This window comes from Leptonychotes weddellii, chromosome 3 (genome assembly GCF_054177405.1).
Source record: "Leptonychotes weddellii isolate Sample4059 chromosome 3, ASM5417740v2, whole genome shotgun sequence".
NCBI lineage: Eukaryota > Metazoa > Chordata > Mammalia > Carnivora > Phocidae > Leptonychotes > Leptonychotes weddellii.
In genome coordinates, this window is record NC_138371.1 from 108,051,908 (window position 1) to 108,067,364 (window position 15,457).

The 15,457-nt window shown below is 46.0% G+C and overlaps 1 protein-coding gene across 1 annotated transcript; it reads right to left on the bottom strand.

Annotated features, from left to right (window-relative positions):
• Window positions 1–1,838: 1,838 nt before the first annotated feature.
• GPR12 (G protein-coupled receptor 12) lies at window positions 1,839–5,539 on the bottom strand. Its single transcript, XM_006751322.3, has one exon. The coding sequence runs from the start codon at window positions 4,830–4,832 to the stop codon at window positions 3,828–3,830; it is 1,005 nt and encodes a 334-aa protein (XP_006751385.1). The 5' UTR covers window positions 4,833–5,539; the 3' UTR covers window positions 1,839–3,827.
• Between the last annotated feature and the right edge of the window lie 9,918 nt (window positions 5,540–15,457).

Sequence of the window (15,457 nt, forward strand, 5' to 3'; positions counted from 1 at the left end):
CCCAGATACTTTATTGGCAATAACATCTTCATTTCTCATCTGCTCTTTTAAACTTCTTGTTTAAATCCTGCTTTAAATTCCAGAGGGATCCAAGACTGTTCCTCCTTGCCAAGTCAAGGGAGTGATTCCCCCTTCCTGAACTTAGCTCTTCAATTTAGGCTTCCAGAGAAAGTGGTGCTCTGCCTCCCTACTCCAACTCATTCCTCCCCCAGGTGGCAGGAGGGAAGATAGCCCTTTTTACCAGCAAGAAACAAAGTTATTGCTATAAAGAAGTAAAAAGTTAAAGGGACAAAGGAAACAAAATCCTGGTTAATCACAACCTGGATAATTAGCCTCGACTAAGGATTCTGCTAAGGTAACTGAACTGTCTTAGTTACAAGGGTAACTTACCATAAACTCTTTGGTAGCTAAACATTTTCATCATACAGAGTAAAAGCTTATCTGGTAAAGGACTGTTGGAGATATGAATGTTTTCCATAATGCATTTAGTGTTGTTGCAAAGTTAATGTTATTGAACATATATATGCGTTCATATATGTATACATTCATACACAGACTTAAGCATACACACACACATATATATATTTTTTAAAGATTTTATTTATTTATTTGACAGAGAGAGGCACAGCGAGAGAGGGAACACAAGCAGGGGGAGTGAGAGAGGGAGAAGCAGGCCTCCCGCCGAGCAGGGAGCCCGATGCGGGGCTTGATCCCAGGACCCTGGGATCATGACCTGAGCTGAAGGCAGACGCTTAACGACTGAGCCACCCAGGCGCCCCAAGCATACACATATATATTGAGTGAGGCACACATTTCCTAATAATTAACTTAACAGAAACAAAGAAGCTTTGTAGGAAACCACCTAAACGTCCGCAAATCTTCACCATTTAAAGTAAACAGTAAGGACATGTTATAGTTGAATTGAAAAATATCTTAGCTGAAATCAGATTTTTTAAAAATAGGGTCAAAAGCAACCCTTTAGTATTTATAAGACCATTACAAACTGGGCGCCTGGGTGGCTCAGTCGTTAAGCATCTGCCTTCGGCTCAGGTCATGATCCCAGGGTCCTGGGATCGAGTCCCACGTCGGGCTCCCTGCTCTGCGGGAAGCCTGCTTCTCCCTCTCCCACTCCCCCTGCTTGTGTTCCTGCTCTCGCTATGTCTCTCTCTGTCAAATAAATAAATAAAATCTTAAAAAAAAAAAAGACCATTACAAACTGATAATAAGTATGTAATGTGAAGTTTAAAATAATAAATGAAGGAAAAATCTGTATAACGAGTGCTCTCATCTCATTACACTAAGATATTGCAGTATGCCCCCTGGGGACCGGCCTTGGCGCCAAAACAGGGAAATGTTCAGGGAAGAAGAACATGTTAAAAACAAACTTCTTTTACCTAGAACCAGGCTGATAATCCCGCCACATGTCATTTTAAACAGGAAGCTTTGTCTTAATTGTAGAACGAAAACTTGATGACAGTGACATGTTCTAAATCATTTCCCTCAGTCCCCCTCTCCGGGGAAGGGGGCAATCACAGGCAGCCTGGAGCACGGAAGGGGACAGCATAGGCTTGGGGAAACCCAGGTTCGGATCCTGGCTCTATCCTGGAGCTCTGTGGTCTCAGACAAATTCCTTAGCCTCTCTTCGTCTTAATTTTCTTACCTGTAAAAGTGTATTCTTGTGAATCCAGCAACAAAGCAGATAAAGGGGCCTGGCACACGACATATGGTGAACAAACAGTACACGTCATTATGACTGTAGTTCCTACTATTACAGATATGCAAATGGACCACCATTTCTACAAAGATAGTATTTATTGCTTTACAAGCTCCGTATGGCCATTTCCCAGCTCATGTCAAAACCAACTTACCTTAGTCATTGCTCACAAGGAGATGCTATTAAGTTTTATGTCATTAAAAACAAACAGACCCATCATTTCCAATCTACCAACTCCATCAAATGTCCAAAAGACATTTTTTAAAGGCATCAAGTTGATTAGATTGGTCGTATGGTGATATGTATTAAAAATCCTTTCCCACTTCTGGAATATTTCAGTCCCTCTCCTGCTTCCATAAGTAACCTAGGGGAGGAGAACCAGATTCAAGTATAGGATTTATTCACACTTGTGCTACATATGAAGGGGCTTTGGGGAGATGGCATCACATGCAGGCTGCCAGGATGGTCCTGAGAGCACCACGGGCATAACATCTGGGACAAACTGATCAGGGTAATTTACTACAGATGATTCCCCCATGGACCCTGAAGTACTGGTTTCGCCACCAGCTGAATGGGCTTAGTTGATGTCCCGTCCAGAAATTCTTCCACTGGTTATATAGACACCACTATAAATCCACGGCGAATGGAGGGAAGGTATCTGAGTCCAAAACATCTGTCTGTACTAAGAGGAATGATGCTCAGACACAATGACTTTGCAATATATTTAAAATTCATTCTTCAGTGTCATTTCTTGACTAAATCTTTGCTCTCTGAAAACAGGCAATACAATTTTTATTGCATTTAAGTTGTTTTTTGGTGAAAAGAAGGAAAAGGAATTCAAAGTTAGCTTTTCATGAACAGCCACATGGTCATTCTGCTTGTGAACTTACATAATATAGCTAACATATATTACAGTCAGATACACATGTTATGTACTCACAAACTTAATCATTAAAAGAGGAGACCACCTGTTTCAAATGTACTTTGCACCACAGATGATATGAACCAGAAATATTTGGTCTACAATATTTAATTCCTATTTGTCTCAATCAAGAAAAACTATTAATACATTCTTAGATGTAGAGAGATAGGAAAGGTGATGTTTTTCATGTTTTGTGATAGCTTTACATCAATTTATTTTTCAGAATACACTAAAATAAATGTAACCTACTTTTAATAGCTGTTATTAAATTTTTTCTCTTGCTTCGTGAAAACAATCACTGTGGAGTGGAGACTGCAGTGGGGGATCTAAACAATCCTACTTCATATGCAAATCAAACAAATTTCATAATTCATTTTAGAGACACATTGAAAACCTATATTGAAAACTGACTCATTTGATTCTGGATTTACATGGCAACATTTGAAACTAGTGGTCTAGTTAACACAGGCAACCATGCAGAAAGTTACAACATTCATAGAAATACCCAAGTAATTCTTGTGAACAGTAATTGCTCAAAGTAAAGAAAGAACAAATAAGAATGGGTACATGGTTTCTGTGTTGGTAACTTATTACTGAGTTCATGTCAATAAAACCAGGTCTCTTCCAAACAGAATCATGTAAACTATTGGTGTAGGCTCAAAAGAGATTGTATTCAGTTAGGTACATGCAGCGTTGAAAATCTACCTTGACGTTAAAAAAAAAAAAAAAGTCTGGAAAAAGTCATTTCTCCTCCATTTTTCTCAATAGCTCAATTTTATTTTAAAGTCCAAGTAAAAACTCTGGGACCAGTTCACTTTTTCTAACATCATGGCCATATCACATACTTTCTTTCCCACCCACTACCAATCTTCCAAGTAAAATATAACACAAAAACCCTGCCTCCAAACAAAACAGAAAACAAAACCCCTAGCCCCCAAACAAAACAAAATAATCTTGAGCAAAGAACTCAATCATTTTTTCTAAGGTTGAAAACACTGGCAACATTATTTTCACTTCAGTCACTTTACTCATGTAAATGAATGCTTCACGAATGCTAAGTGCTCCTGTGGCTCAAGAGAGAATCCAATATAAAGAATTAAGGGACAGCATCTCAGCCATTTGGCCGGGCAGTGGAAGGGCTTGGTAAATGCAGAACTGAGTGTGCAGGATGTCCTCCTAAGGGGAACGCTGCTACACATCGCTGGGTGACCGTGCTCTCTGGGACAGACTGGAGGGGATGCAGCCGCAGCAAATGAGACAGAGGGCTTTCTGGATCTCTTGGTTTCTGAAAGCATAGATGACAGGGTTGATGATGGAGTTGTAGGTGGCGGGCAGGAGGGTGGCGTAGGTGTAGATGGAAGGGTAGGTGTAATCAGCTATCAAGGAATAGAGTGTGAAAGGCATCCAGCAAGCGGCAAAGGTCCCCAGAATGATGGCCAGGGTGGAGACCCCCTTCCGGGTGGTCACATAGTGGGAGGTGGCCAGGAAGTGATGCTGCAGGGCTATCTGATGGGCGTGCCTCATCACAATCTTGCAGATCTGGATGTAGAGCTGAAGCATGAGCGCAAACATGAAGAGGAAGGAGACCGAGAGGATGGCCGCGTTGTTCTTGGTGAGAGGTCTGACCACGCTGCAGGTGGACTCGTCTCTGAGGCAGTTCCAGCCCATGATGGGCAGCAGTCCCAGGCAGATGGAGGTCCCCCAGAGCATGATGAGCATGACATAGGTGAACGTGACTGTCCTCTCCGAGTGGTATGTCAGAGCGTAATACAGGGAGAGGTAGCGGTCAACAGTGATAGCCAGCAAGCTGCAGACAGAGGCAGAGAAAGAGGCGACAATGAGTCCGATTGTGACCAGCTTGGTGGCTTCTGACTGAAGCATGTAGGCAAAAACAAAATTGATGATGAGTCCGATGCCGGCCAGCAAGTCTGCAAGAGCCAGGCTGCCTATTAGCAGGAACATGGGTGCTCGAAGGCTGGGGTTATGGAAGATGATAAGGACCACAATGGCATTTTCACAGGAGATGAGAGTTCCTGAGGTACACAAGACAATGTCCCAAGGGTTGACAACGAGCTCAGGCTCCGGCTCTACAACAGGAACCTGGGAGGAGACGGCCGCCGAGACGTTCTCTGCAGCGCCAGCATCTAAATAATCCCGAGGCAGCCCGCTTAAATTGACCTTCAGGTCTTCATTCATTTTAACCCCCGTCCTCTTCAACGAAAAGACAGGCTTTTTAACGTTTAGACACAGCAGGGTGACAATCCAAAATCATGCAAGAAACACACAAACAGAAAGCCAGCCCCTACTCAGACACTGCCATCAAATGCCACAAGCTTCATGAATTATAAAGTGTTATGGAATAAAACAAAAGGCGAAGTCTCCGTGGTTTCAAACCCACGACCACAAATGCCGTTTGGCGCTGGGGACAACACAGGACAGGACTTGAAAACACGAGCGTGAGTGAGGCAGGCACACACGGAACCGCGGCGGTCTGTTTGCTAAAGTGCTGGGAACGCACATCTGAAAATCGCATCTTGCATGCTGGAAACGAACCACCGTTTGACATCTGAGCTGCCGCCGACAAAGCCACGCCGCAGCGACAAGTCGCGAGCCCGGGCCGCCAGCCTCGATGGAATATTTAAATCGCCTATTTCCATCGAACTGCCCCCCGCCCCAAAACAATCCCTCGCGCGCGCGCACACACTCACACACAGCCCCCAGCCAGAACAAAGAGGGGTCCCAGACGTCCCCCGTGTGCACAGGGCGGTCGGGCCAGGGTCACAAAAGGCAGGTGTGTGCCATGGGGGTGTGGAGACAGACAGACAGACACACGCCCATGCACTGCCGCCGCTCCCCCCGGGCGGAAGACGCGAGGGGACAGACAGGGCGCCGGGACAGGCGGCCCGCGGGGGCGGGGGTCATCAAGGGGGTCACCTTGGCGCGCCCAGGCCGAGGGGGGCTCCTCTGGTGCTTCCGAAGCGCGCGGGCTACTCGTGTCGCATGTCTGCGCCGGGGCCGGCGGCGGCGAGGGGCGGTGGCCGCGCCCGGGAGTGGGCGGGAGGGCGCGGGGCGCGCGCTCGGCGCCAGGTGAGCTGCGGGCGGCAGGTGAGCGGCGGGCTCCGCTCGCGTGCCCGGCTCTCCCCGCCGCGCGCCCGCCCGGCGCACACGCTCCCCGCGCGCGCGCCCCCGCCCCCGCGCCCGCCCGCCCGTGCGCGCCCGGCTGTCCGCCCGCCCGAGCCCCGGGAGGCCGGCGCGCGCCCCCACGGGTCGGGACGCACCGGCGGGCGAGGGCGGACCGCGCGCAGCGAGAGCCCCCCCAGCCCTTCTGGGAGGGAGAGAACCTGGAGGCGGAGATCTGCACCCTCGGCCTCCCAGTCTGCGGCCCCGCGTCCCACCCCAGCTGGGGGACTGGGGCTTGCCCTGGGGCGGGGACGGAGGAGCACCGCCTGGGAACCCGGTGACCTATTTCGTTCCTGAGGTCTCCCTGGGGAGTCCCAGTCTCTAGCGACCTGCTTCTCCACGCCTTTCCCTAAACTGCCACATTCCTGGCCCAAAGAATTGCTTAGGGTGGCATTCGGGATTAGCAGTAAGGATGCAGGGTGAGCGAGTTAGGGAGGCTGATCTTTAAAGCAGCAAAATGATAGGCCAGCTATTTTAGAATTGCCTTTGACCACACTGCATCCTGATCCCAAAGAGGTTCCTTTCCTTAGGTGTGTCTTAGATCTGGTTCATTATTACTGTTCCCCGGGAACATTTACTTAACTGCATATAAGGTGCGGTTATGTGAATCAACATTATCATCAAATTGCACTTATTAAGTGCTCCTTGAGCTGTGTTTTCAAATGGAAATCCTTTACTGAGTTCCTGCAGAAGCTTCCTGCAGATGCTGGCCAAAACCCATTCATTTAGGTACTGAAGTGGCAGTGTTAATTTATTTTTTCATTTTAACACATCGGTAGGTTCTAAGATTAAGAACCTGATAGCCGTCTGCTTTTATGAGCTCATGTCTCCTCTGGATACAAAACCTAGAGCACCTAGCAGATCTTAAGTTTAAAAATGATCTCCCAGCTTAAAGATGGGAGAAAAGGCATGATATTGTGGTTTTTCTTTTCAGCAGTGAAGGTTTCCTGACTGCCTTTCTCCACACTCACAGAAAGGGTCCTGCATAAATAGAGATGGTCTGCAGAACGTGGGACCCTTTCTACCCCATCATCATCCTCTGGTCATCCTGCCTCCCCCTGGTGATCACTGTCATTTCTCACCCCAGACCTGCAGATTCACCTACCCTTGACTTCCTCTTGTCCCTTTTCCTCCCTTTCTCCTATCCATGAGCTCCTGCCTCTGCAAGATCATCCTGCCTCTCCCTGCACTACAGATCAGTAGTTCTGGGGTGGGGCCCAGACTCTGCATTTGCAAGCCTCTGTCCTAGAGATCCTGCTGCTCCTGGTCCATGGACTACATTTTGAAAAGCAAGGTTCAATGGAGTTTCAAGAACCGCTTGTACCCGGTGGGGAGGCATCAGACACCTGTACCTGCCAAGAACCATGCTAATTGCTGGGAGCGCATATTCAGTAAGATGTGACCTTTCTACTCACAGGCATGTATGTGTGGTGGTCACAGATGCATAAAAAGGAGCAATAATACCAGGCAGCAAATGCTGTAATGAAGCGACATATATGTTCCTGTCAATTTCTCTGTGATGAATCAAAGCATTTTTAGAATGAAGTGTTGAAAAATAGTTGTTTGAGCATATACATAGCAGTTTTAGCACGGTACAGTTCAAACTACCTGCCAAAATTTAGGGGGCTCACATGGGCACTGCAGCTCAGGGCAGACGAATGTGCGGTGCTAGCCAGACACTTTTCTAGTCAATGACACTGAGCCAGGCCCTGCCCTCCGGAGCCAACACTAGTGGAACGTACTCCCTCTTTAATGTGCTTGGGAAAGAAGGGGGAAAAAAGAGAAGCAAGCGTTGGGAAGAGAAAAGGTAATGAAGTGGAAGTGTTTTCTTGCAGTGAAATCTTGAGTTAGAGGAAGAAACTGAGGGAACTTCCACTCTCGGCTGGGTGCGGCCAAATGGCAGCGCCGAGGGGCTGCGACAGGTGGGCACTGGCTCCCCCAGTTTGCCAAGGTCAACTATGCGTTCACAGTTCTACTCCGTTATGCCTTCCCCTCGAGTGATTACTTATAACAACAACAACAACAACAAAGAATCTAGACTTTCCTCCAAATTCTACGTTTATTTGTACATCTGTTAGGACTTTTGTTGCCAAGGGGGCAGAAGTCCAATTCAAACGAACTTAATTCCAAATGGATACTGTTCCTGGCATGTTTGGGGAAGAGCCTGGAGTGGTGTCTGCAAGACCACCTTCTCAGTTCCTCCACCACTCATCACAGGACACTGGAGCAGATGCAGGTGACGTTTATTGTCTTTTCATCCTTTATCTTTTTGTTGCTTTATATATATATATATATATATATATATAGCTTTGGCAAGAAATTGTAAACCTTAAGCACAGCCTGGCATTTTCACAACCTATACTAGCAATGACTGTTTTGTCTGAGAAAGGCTCTGTGCCCATCTTAAATGCACACATCTTTGCTAACTTCGACCCTGTACCCACATTTCCTGGCCCTTCCTTGTGATTGAGTTTATAGATTGTGGGGGATGTCCCAGATTACTGGCTGGAGCAAGTCATAAACGGAGCCAGTCCCGTATGGAGTGCATGGTGTCTATGTTGAAATGTTACTGGTCAGCTTCTTTGCTGCCTGTGTTAAAGACTGTGAGTCAATTTCTATACATTTGATTAACTGCTGCGCTAATCGGAACCAGATGAGCCGTGCTTCATTCTGCCTAGCCAAGGGTTATATCGCAGCTGAGAATAAAACAGGATTCCAAATTAAAGTTTAATTTTTATTTATTTCTCTAACTTATAGTAAATTTTTTTGCAGTATAACCTACATGTAGGAACCGCATATTTCACAAATGTACAGTTTGATGCAGGGATGCCAAATGAATATACCAATGTCATCTCTAATGATCCTGAGAAGTAGAACATTACCAGTGCCCCAAAGCTGTCCTTTTGTCCTCACCTCAGTTATTATCTCCACTAGGAAAAGGAAACCACTATTCTCAATTCTAACACCATAGACTGGATTTGCCTGTTTATGAACTCTCCAAAAATGGAATCATACAGTATGTATACTGTTGTGTCTGATTTCTTTCACTCAACATTATTTCTGTGAGATTTATTGTTTTGTTGCGTGGATTAGGAGTTGATTCTTTTTCCCTTGCTGCGTAGTATTTATCATATAATGTGCCACAGTTTTTTAATCTCTTACTGGTCGCATTGTGTTGCTGTCTGGCTTTGGCAATTGTGAAGAAAACCATGATGAACATCCTTGTACATGTCATTTAATGCACATATGTATGCATTTCTACTAGGTATGTTCCTAAGGCTGGGTCAAAGTATATTTTAATAATTAATTCTCTATTTAAACAAATCCTGACTGCTATTTAAGGACAGCGAGGGGTCTATGAAAAATCATAACACACCCCTCCTTTCCCCTTTATAAAACCCTCTAAACTTCCCATTTTAATAGCGGAGGGACATAGTTCGTGGGAATATCAAGGAGATAAAGAAAGGAAGGACACATCACATAAAAACAATATTCAGTCTGAGATTCTGTGTGAGAAAGAAGAATTCTGTTGTCAGTGCTAACATCACCTCATTTCTGAGCATATCTTTGTGTTTTTATTTTTTTATTATTTATTTTTTTTTTAAAGATTTTATTTATTCATTTTGAGAGAGAGAGAGACAGAGCACAAGCAGAGGGAGAGGGAGAAGCAGGCTTCCTGCCGAGCAGGGAACCCGATGTGTGACTCGATCCCAGGACCCTGAGATCACGACCTGAGCCGAAGACAGACGCTTAACGACTGAGCCACCCAGGCGCCCCTATTTTTGTGTTTTTAAAATTGTATGAATTAAAAAAAATAGAAGTCTGGGCGCCTGGGTGGCTCAGTTGGTTAAGCGACTGCCTTCGGCTCAGGTCATGATCCTGGAGTCCCTGGATCGAGTCCCGCATCAGGCTCCCTGCTCGGCAGGGAGTCTGCTTCTCCCTCTGACCCTCCCCCCTTTCGTGTGCTCTCTCTCTCTCTATTCTCTCTCTCAAATAAATAAATAAAATCTTTAAAAAAAATAGAAGTCTTTTTCTGATTATAAAATAATACATATTCATTACAGAAATTTTGCTGCCTGCAATTAAAATTAAAAAGTAAAATTGCCTGTACTTTCAATTCCAGGGAGAGTCACTGTGAGCTTTTTTTTGTTAATATACATTTTTAATGAATTTTTCGGAGATTTTTTTCCCCCAGAGTAACTTGAGGAATTACTTTCAGAAATATTTTATTCTCATTTTTTGTTGTATGGAGAAATAGTTTTAAATGTTCTTTGGATTTTGAGCCACTGGTTAGTCTGGCCTCTGTGTCTTACTGATGTAAGTGGCCAGGGAGGGGCAGTTGCTGTTCACTCCCAGATGCCCATCGGCCCTCCACCTCTTGCACTGACCTTCCCTGCAATGCCCCCTGCTGCCTCTCTGTCCCCCCTGGGAGCTGAACGGCAGCCCCCAAAGATAGCCATGTCCTGGCCCCTGGAACCTGTGAGTATTACCTTATATGGCAAAAGGGATTTTGTAATGTGCAAGTGATTAAGTGTCTCCAGATGGGCAGATTACTCTGGATTATCCAGGTGAGCCCTAAATATAATCACAAAGGTCCTTTTTTTTTTTTTTAAGTAGGTGCCACATCAAGTGTGGAGCCCAACACAGGGCTTGAACTCACGACCCTGAGATCAAGATCTGAGCTGAGATCAAGTGTCCGACACTTAACCCACTGAGCCACCCAGGCGCCCCACACAGTTCCTTTAGAAGGATCTTTTTTTGAAGACAGAGGAAGGGGCCCGGGATCCAAAGGGTACAGACAGCATCTGGGAGCTGGAAGGAACAATGGAATGGATCCTCTCTGGAGCCTCTAGAAGGAACATATTTCTAGGGACCCACTTTTGACTTCTTACCTCTGGAATAAATTTAGAGTGTTTTTTTATTGATACACATTATGATTAACTAAAGTCTGTTGTTTCCATTAGTGTTATACATTCTGTGGATTTTAGCAAATTCATAATGGCGTGTCTCCATCATCATAGTATCACACGGAGCAGTTTCACTGCCCTGAAAATGCCCTTTGCTGCACCCGTTCCTCCCTCCCACTTCCGCCAACCCCAGTCCACCACTGACCCTTTTACACTCTCTGTGGTTTGCCTTTTCCAGAATGTCATGTAGCTGGAACCATACCATACGGAGCCTTTCTGAACTAACTTCTTTCACTTAGTAACATGGGCACTGGTGTTGGCCACGGGGTGGGGAGGAGCCGAGTCTGCACGTCTTGGTAGACTCCTGAGACCTTCTCTCAGCCGGGACATCAGAAGCATGGAGGGGCAGGAGCCGGGGACTCTGTCCGTGCCACGGCCACCCCTGATGGGCAGGGCCAGCATTTCCTCCTGAGGTAGATGGACATGTGATGAGAGGGAGGCTGAGCTTGAGACACGTCTCTGGGGACTCGTCACATCACTAGATCACGCTTTAAGGGCATCTAAATTTTAACAATCAAGCCAGTAGAGGTTTAGGCCACTACTGTTTGGGTACAAAGAGGAAATGTTCACCTGGCACTCCATTCAGGTTGTAAACAGGAGAGAGAGTGTTCTCCTCCAGCCCTGTAACAAGGCTCACCAAGTTGGGCATCATAGTGGGGAAGAGTCACACGCCGATGACTCAATGGGGTCATGCTCCACTGGGCAGAGGTCCTGGAAAGTTATCTTCTTGGGCCTTGACACTCTGGCCATGTTTGCACAAGAACTCAAGGAGAGAAATGGAGTGATCAGGCCTGGTATTGATTTTTTGAATCACTAAGGAGCGAGCACTGTTCACACAACCTAAATGCTTTGTATTTGAGATGAAGAGTTAGATGTCTTTGCAGGCCCGCTTGACAAGATGCACTTTCTTTGCAAAGAAGCATTCCTAGGGGACCTATCACTTGATGCATCATGAATCATGTGTTCTCAGTCTCTCTCTTTTCTTGTGACCTCCATTTCATTGTATCTGATGGACTTCCCTGTGAGGTTTGGAGGAAATGTGTACTGTGAGCAAAGATACAGCCCTTTCTTCTAATGTGGTTTTAAAAATCTGGCACGCTTGGGGCGCCTGGGTGGCTCAGTCATTAAGCGTCTGCCTTCGGCTCGGGTCGTGATCCCAGAGTCCTGGGATCAAGCCCCATGTCGGGCTCCCTGCACCGCGGGGAAGCCTGCTTCTCCCTCTCCTACTCCCCCTGCTTGTACAAGTTCCCTCTCTCGCTGCGTCTCTGTCAAATAAATAAATAAAATCTTTAAAAAAAAAAATCTGGCACGCTCCTACTGGATGCGCCTTCTTTCTTTAAAAGAGGAAATGGAAGGACACTCCTCGGGTAGCTAGAAGTAGGAAAACAGTGTATTTTGCTGATGTGCTACTTTGCTTCCAATTTTTCTTTTACTATGTCAGGAGGCCCAGGCAACCAATTATAATCAATACATTTTAGCCAAAACATGATTGTTTGGCATGTCCCCCAACCTGTGGCTCTTGAAATGCTGGCTTAAAATGCTGGTGAATGAAACGGGAGAAGGGACAGGGAGAGAAGAAGGAATAACCACATCCCTCAGCTTGTGTAGAACGTACTATATCTTCCCCTCCATTTGATTCTTTCAGCAACGCAAACAGGTTGCGGATGCTAAATTTACAGCCAAACTTCTGCAAGGTGTGTACACAGGTGTGACACTGTGTGAGTAGAGGAGTTTGGGCAGTGGTCTCGGTAACAGTGAAGGAGAATTATTAGTTCCGAGTTGGTGTCTCTGCATGATGCCTACCTAGCTCAGGGTAACGTGTGGTGGGTAATTAATGCGTGCTTTGCCTGGCAACGAAATTGACTTGTCCTAACTCTTGATCATTCTATGTTGGAGGCTCACATTTCTGACTGCTTTGCAGTCAGCTGAGTTTATATCGATTATGTAAGATCAGTGGTATCCAGAAATTTGGATTCCTTGGCTTGGTAAATTTCACCAGCGGCAGCAACAACAACAGAATGGAGAGACTGACATGTGGTTTCCAAACTTTTATTTTGCCAAAGAAGTTCATTTAAGCAAGCAAACTTCTAATTGCCTTTATTATTATTTTATATTAAAAGAACATTTTTAGCACACATACACACACACACATACACAAAGATGTGTCTCAAACAATAGGAGAGTGCTTTAAATAAAATACTATCTGGTTTAATGAAAACTCCCTGCATTGTTCTGACTTTTCTTCGCAGAACACCCATTTTCCAGGTGGGTGGAAATGTCACAGCCCAGATTGGTCAGAGGATGGCTCTTGAGAACCACTGATGATTTTGTGTCTACTCAAAGGAATCCTAGAAGAGATTTAATACTTTCTGTCACATCTGTGGGGAAAATGTACAGGTAAAGGTTCCAATTATATACAGTTTTCTCTTAGGCCCTCAGGAACATTCTTCACCTCTCCAAACTCATAACCCCTGTTTATGGAACATCCACCCTGTGTCATGAGCTCTTCACTTTATGGGAATTAGAAGACTCAATCCCCGGCAGGATGTTCTATGTTGTCATCAGGGAAATGGTCAGCTGGCTGCCTCCCACGAAGGCTTCCATAGTGACATTAATTAGTCTGTGAATTTGCCCTGGTTTGGGGAAATTTACATTAACTAGACTGATGCACTCCCATTAAAGTGCCAGCTATCAGATAATAAATATTTGCTGTCTCAGGAGCCAAGTATGCGCAGACCTGCGTGACCTTGAACAAATAAACCACTCATCTATTTGTAAAATGAGAATGTTAACAGCATCTACCTCCTAGCGCTGCTGTGTGACACGGGATAAAGCACACAGTACACTTATCGCAGCCTGGCACAAAGCTAAGGGTCTGTACACAAGAGTTGTGATCACTGCTGTGGCCATTGGCTGCGTGTCATCTCCCTGTCCCCTGCGTGATTGGGGATCCAGGTGATTCCTGTTCTTTCAACCGCACTGGCCAAACACCTGCGCAGCCTCCTTGGAGTCTTCGCCCACAAACCCCCCAATCTGTCAGGAAATCCTGTTGATCCTCCCTTCAGAATAAATCCAGAATCCTTAAGTGTCAAAACTCCGAGGTAAGCAAGATGTCCTTTAGTAGGTCAAGGGATAAGTAAACTGCGTACACCCAGACACTGGAATATTATTCAGCTCTAAAAAGAAAGCTCCCAAGCCACAAAAAGACATGGGGGAAATTTAAATGCACATCACTAAGTGAAAGAAACCAGTGTGAAAAGGGTACATGCAACAATATGACATTCAGGAAAAGGCAAAATTATGGAGACAATAGAAAGATCAGCAGTTGCCGGGGGCTCGGGGGAGGGAGGGATGAATTAGGTGGAGCCCAGAGGATTTTTAGGGCAGTGAAACTACTCTGCATGACACTGCAATGGGGGACACATGCCGTTATACATTTGTCCAAGCCCATAGAATGGACAACACCAAGAGTGAACTCTAATGTATATTATGGACCTTAGGTGATAATGACGTGTCAGTGCAGGTTCATAGATGGTAACAAATGCACCACTGTGGTGAGGGATGTTGATAATGAGGAGGCTGTGTGCATGTGGGGAGAGGGGGTAGATGGGAACTTTCTGCTCAATTTTGCTGTGAACCTAAAACTGCTCTCAAAATGGTCTATTTTTAAAAAGACAAATAGAGAAATGTTGCAAGAGATGAATTCAAACAATGAATCAACTATTTAAACGGTTAAATAAAAACTGTAAAAAAGGGAGAAAAAATACCACTTCTCACCTCCTCCTCCTTCCACTGCTGTCACCTTGATCCAAATGACTGTCATCCCTCACCTGGATTATGCCAAGGGCTTCCCAGCTGGTTTCTTACCCGTGCTCTCACTCATTCAGCCTGTTCTTAATGCACCTCCGTGAGGTCATGTTTCTCCTAACCAAAGCCCTCGATGGGGCCCCTGCTCACCCAGAATGAAGTCACGTCTTCATGCTGTCCCTAACCATCCAGCCCTCCTAGCAGCCATCCTTCCTGCCAGCACCAGGCTCTTCCCCGATGCCACATGACCGGCCCCTGCCTCCCTTAGGTCTTCCCTCAGATGTCACATTTCAGTGAGGCCTCTGCCACCCGTCCACACTGTGTGTCCCCAGCATACACGCAGTGGTCCTCCTCCTGCTTTATTTCTCTCCTTTGAGCTGATCACTGCTGATAGCTCGGTGTTGTCTTTCTTTCCTTCTTGTTTATCTGCGTCCTCCCCACAATACTACCTCCTCCATTTGGTTCCTTGTCGTTTCTCCCGTGCCTAGAACGTGGCCTGGTGCGTGGGAGGGCCTTATTTCCCATGAATGGATCATGGAATTGGGAGGGGAAGTTAGGAGACTTGGATGTTGCAAGATTGGACTGAGATCCTATATCTCACTGCGGGGCAGGTCTTCCCGATGTATTTGGGACACTAAGTGTCTAATGACCAAGCGAGCCTCTCCCTGGCCATGTTGGGTGGGCCTCAGCTGACTGAAGAATGCCCCGTCAAAGTGATGTGTTCTTTCAGACATGCCCATCTATGGGATCAGGTTTGAGGTAAGTCCTGCTGTCTTCAGAGCCCTTTGTCTTTTTCAAGTGACTTTCCTTGATGCCAGAGGGGGAAAGATGGTGCTATCGGCTGGATTGTGTCCCTCCAAAATTCGT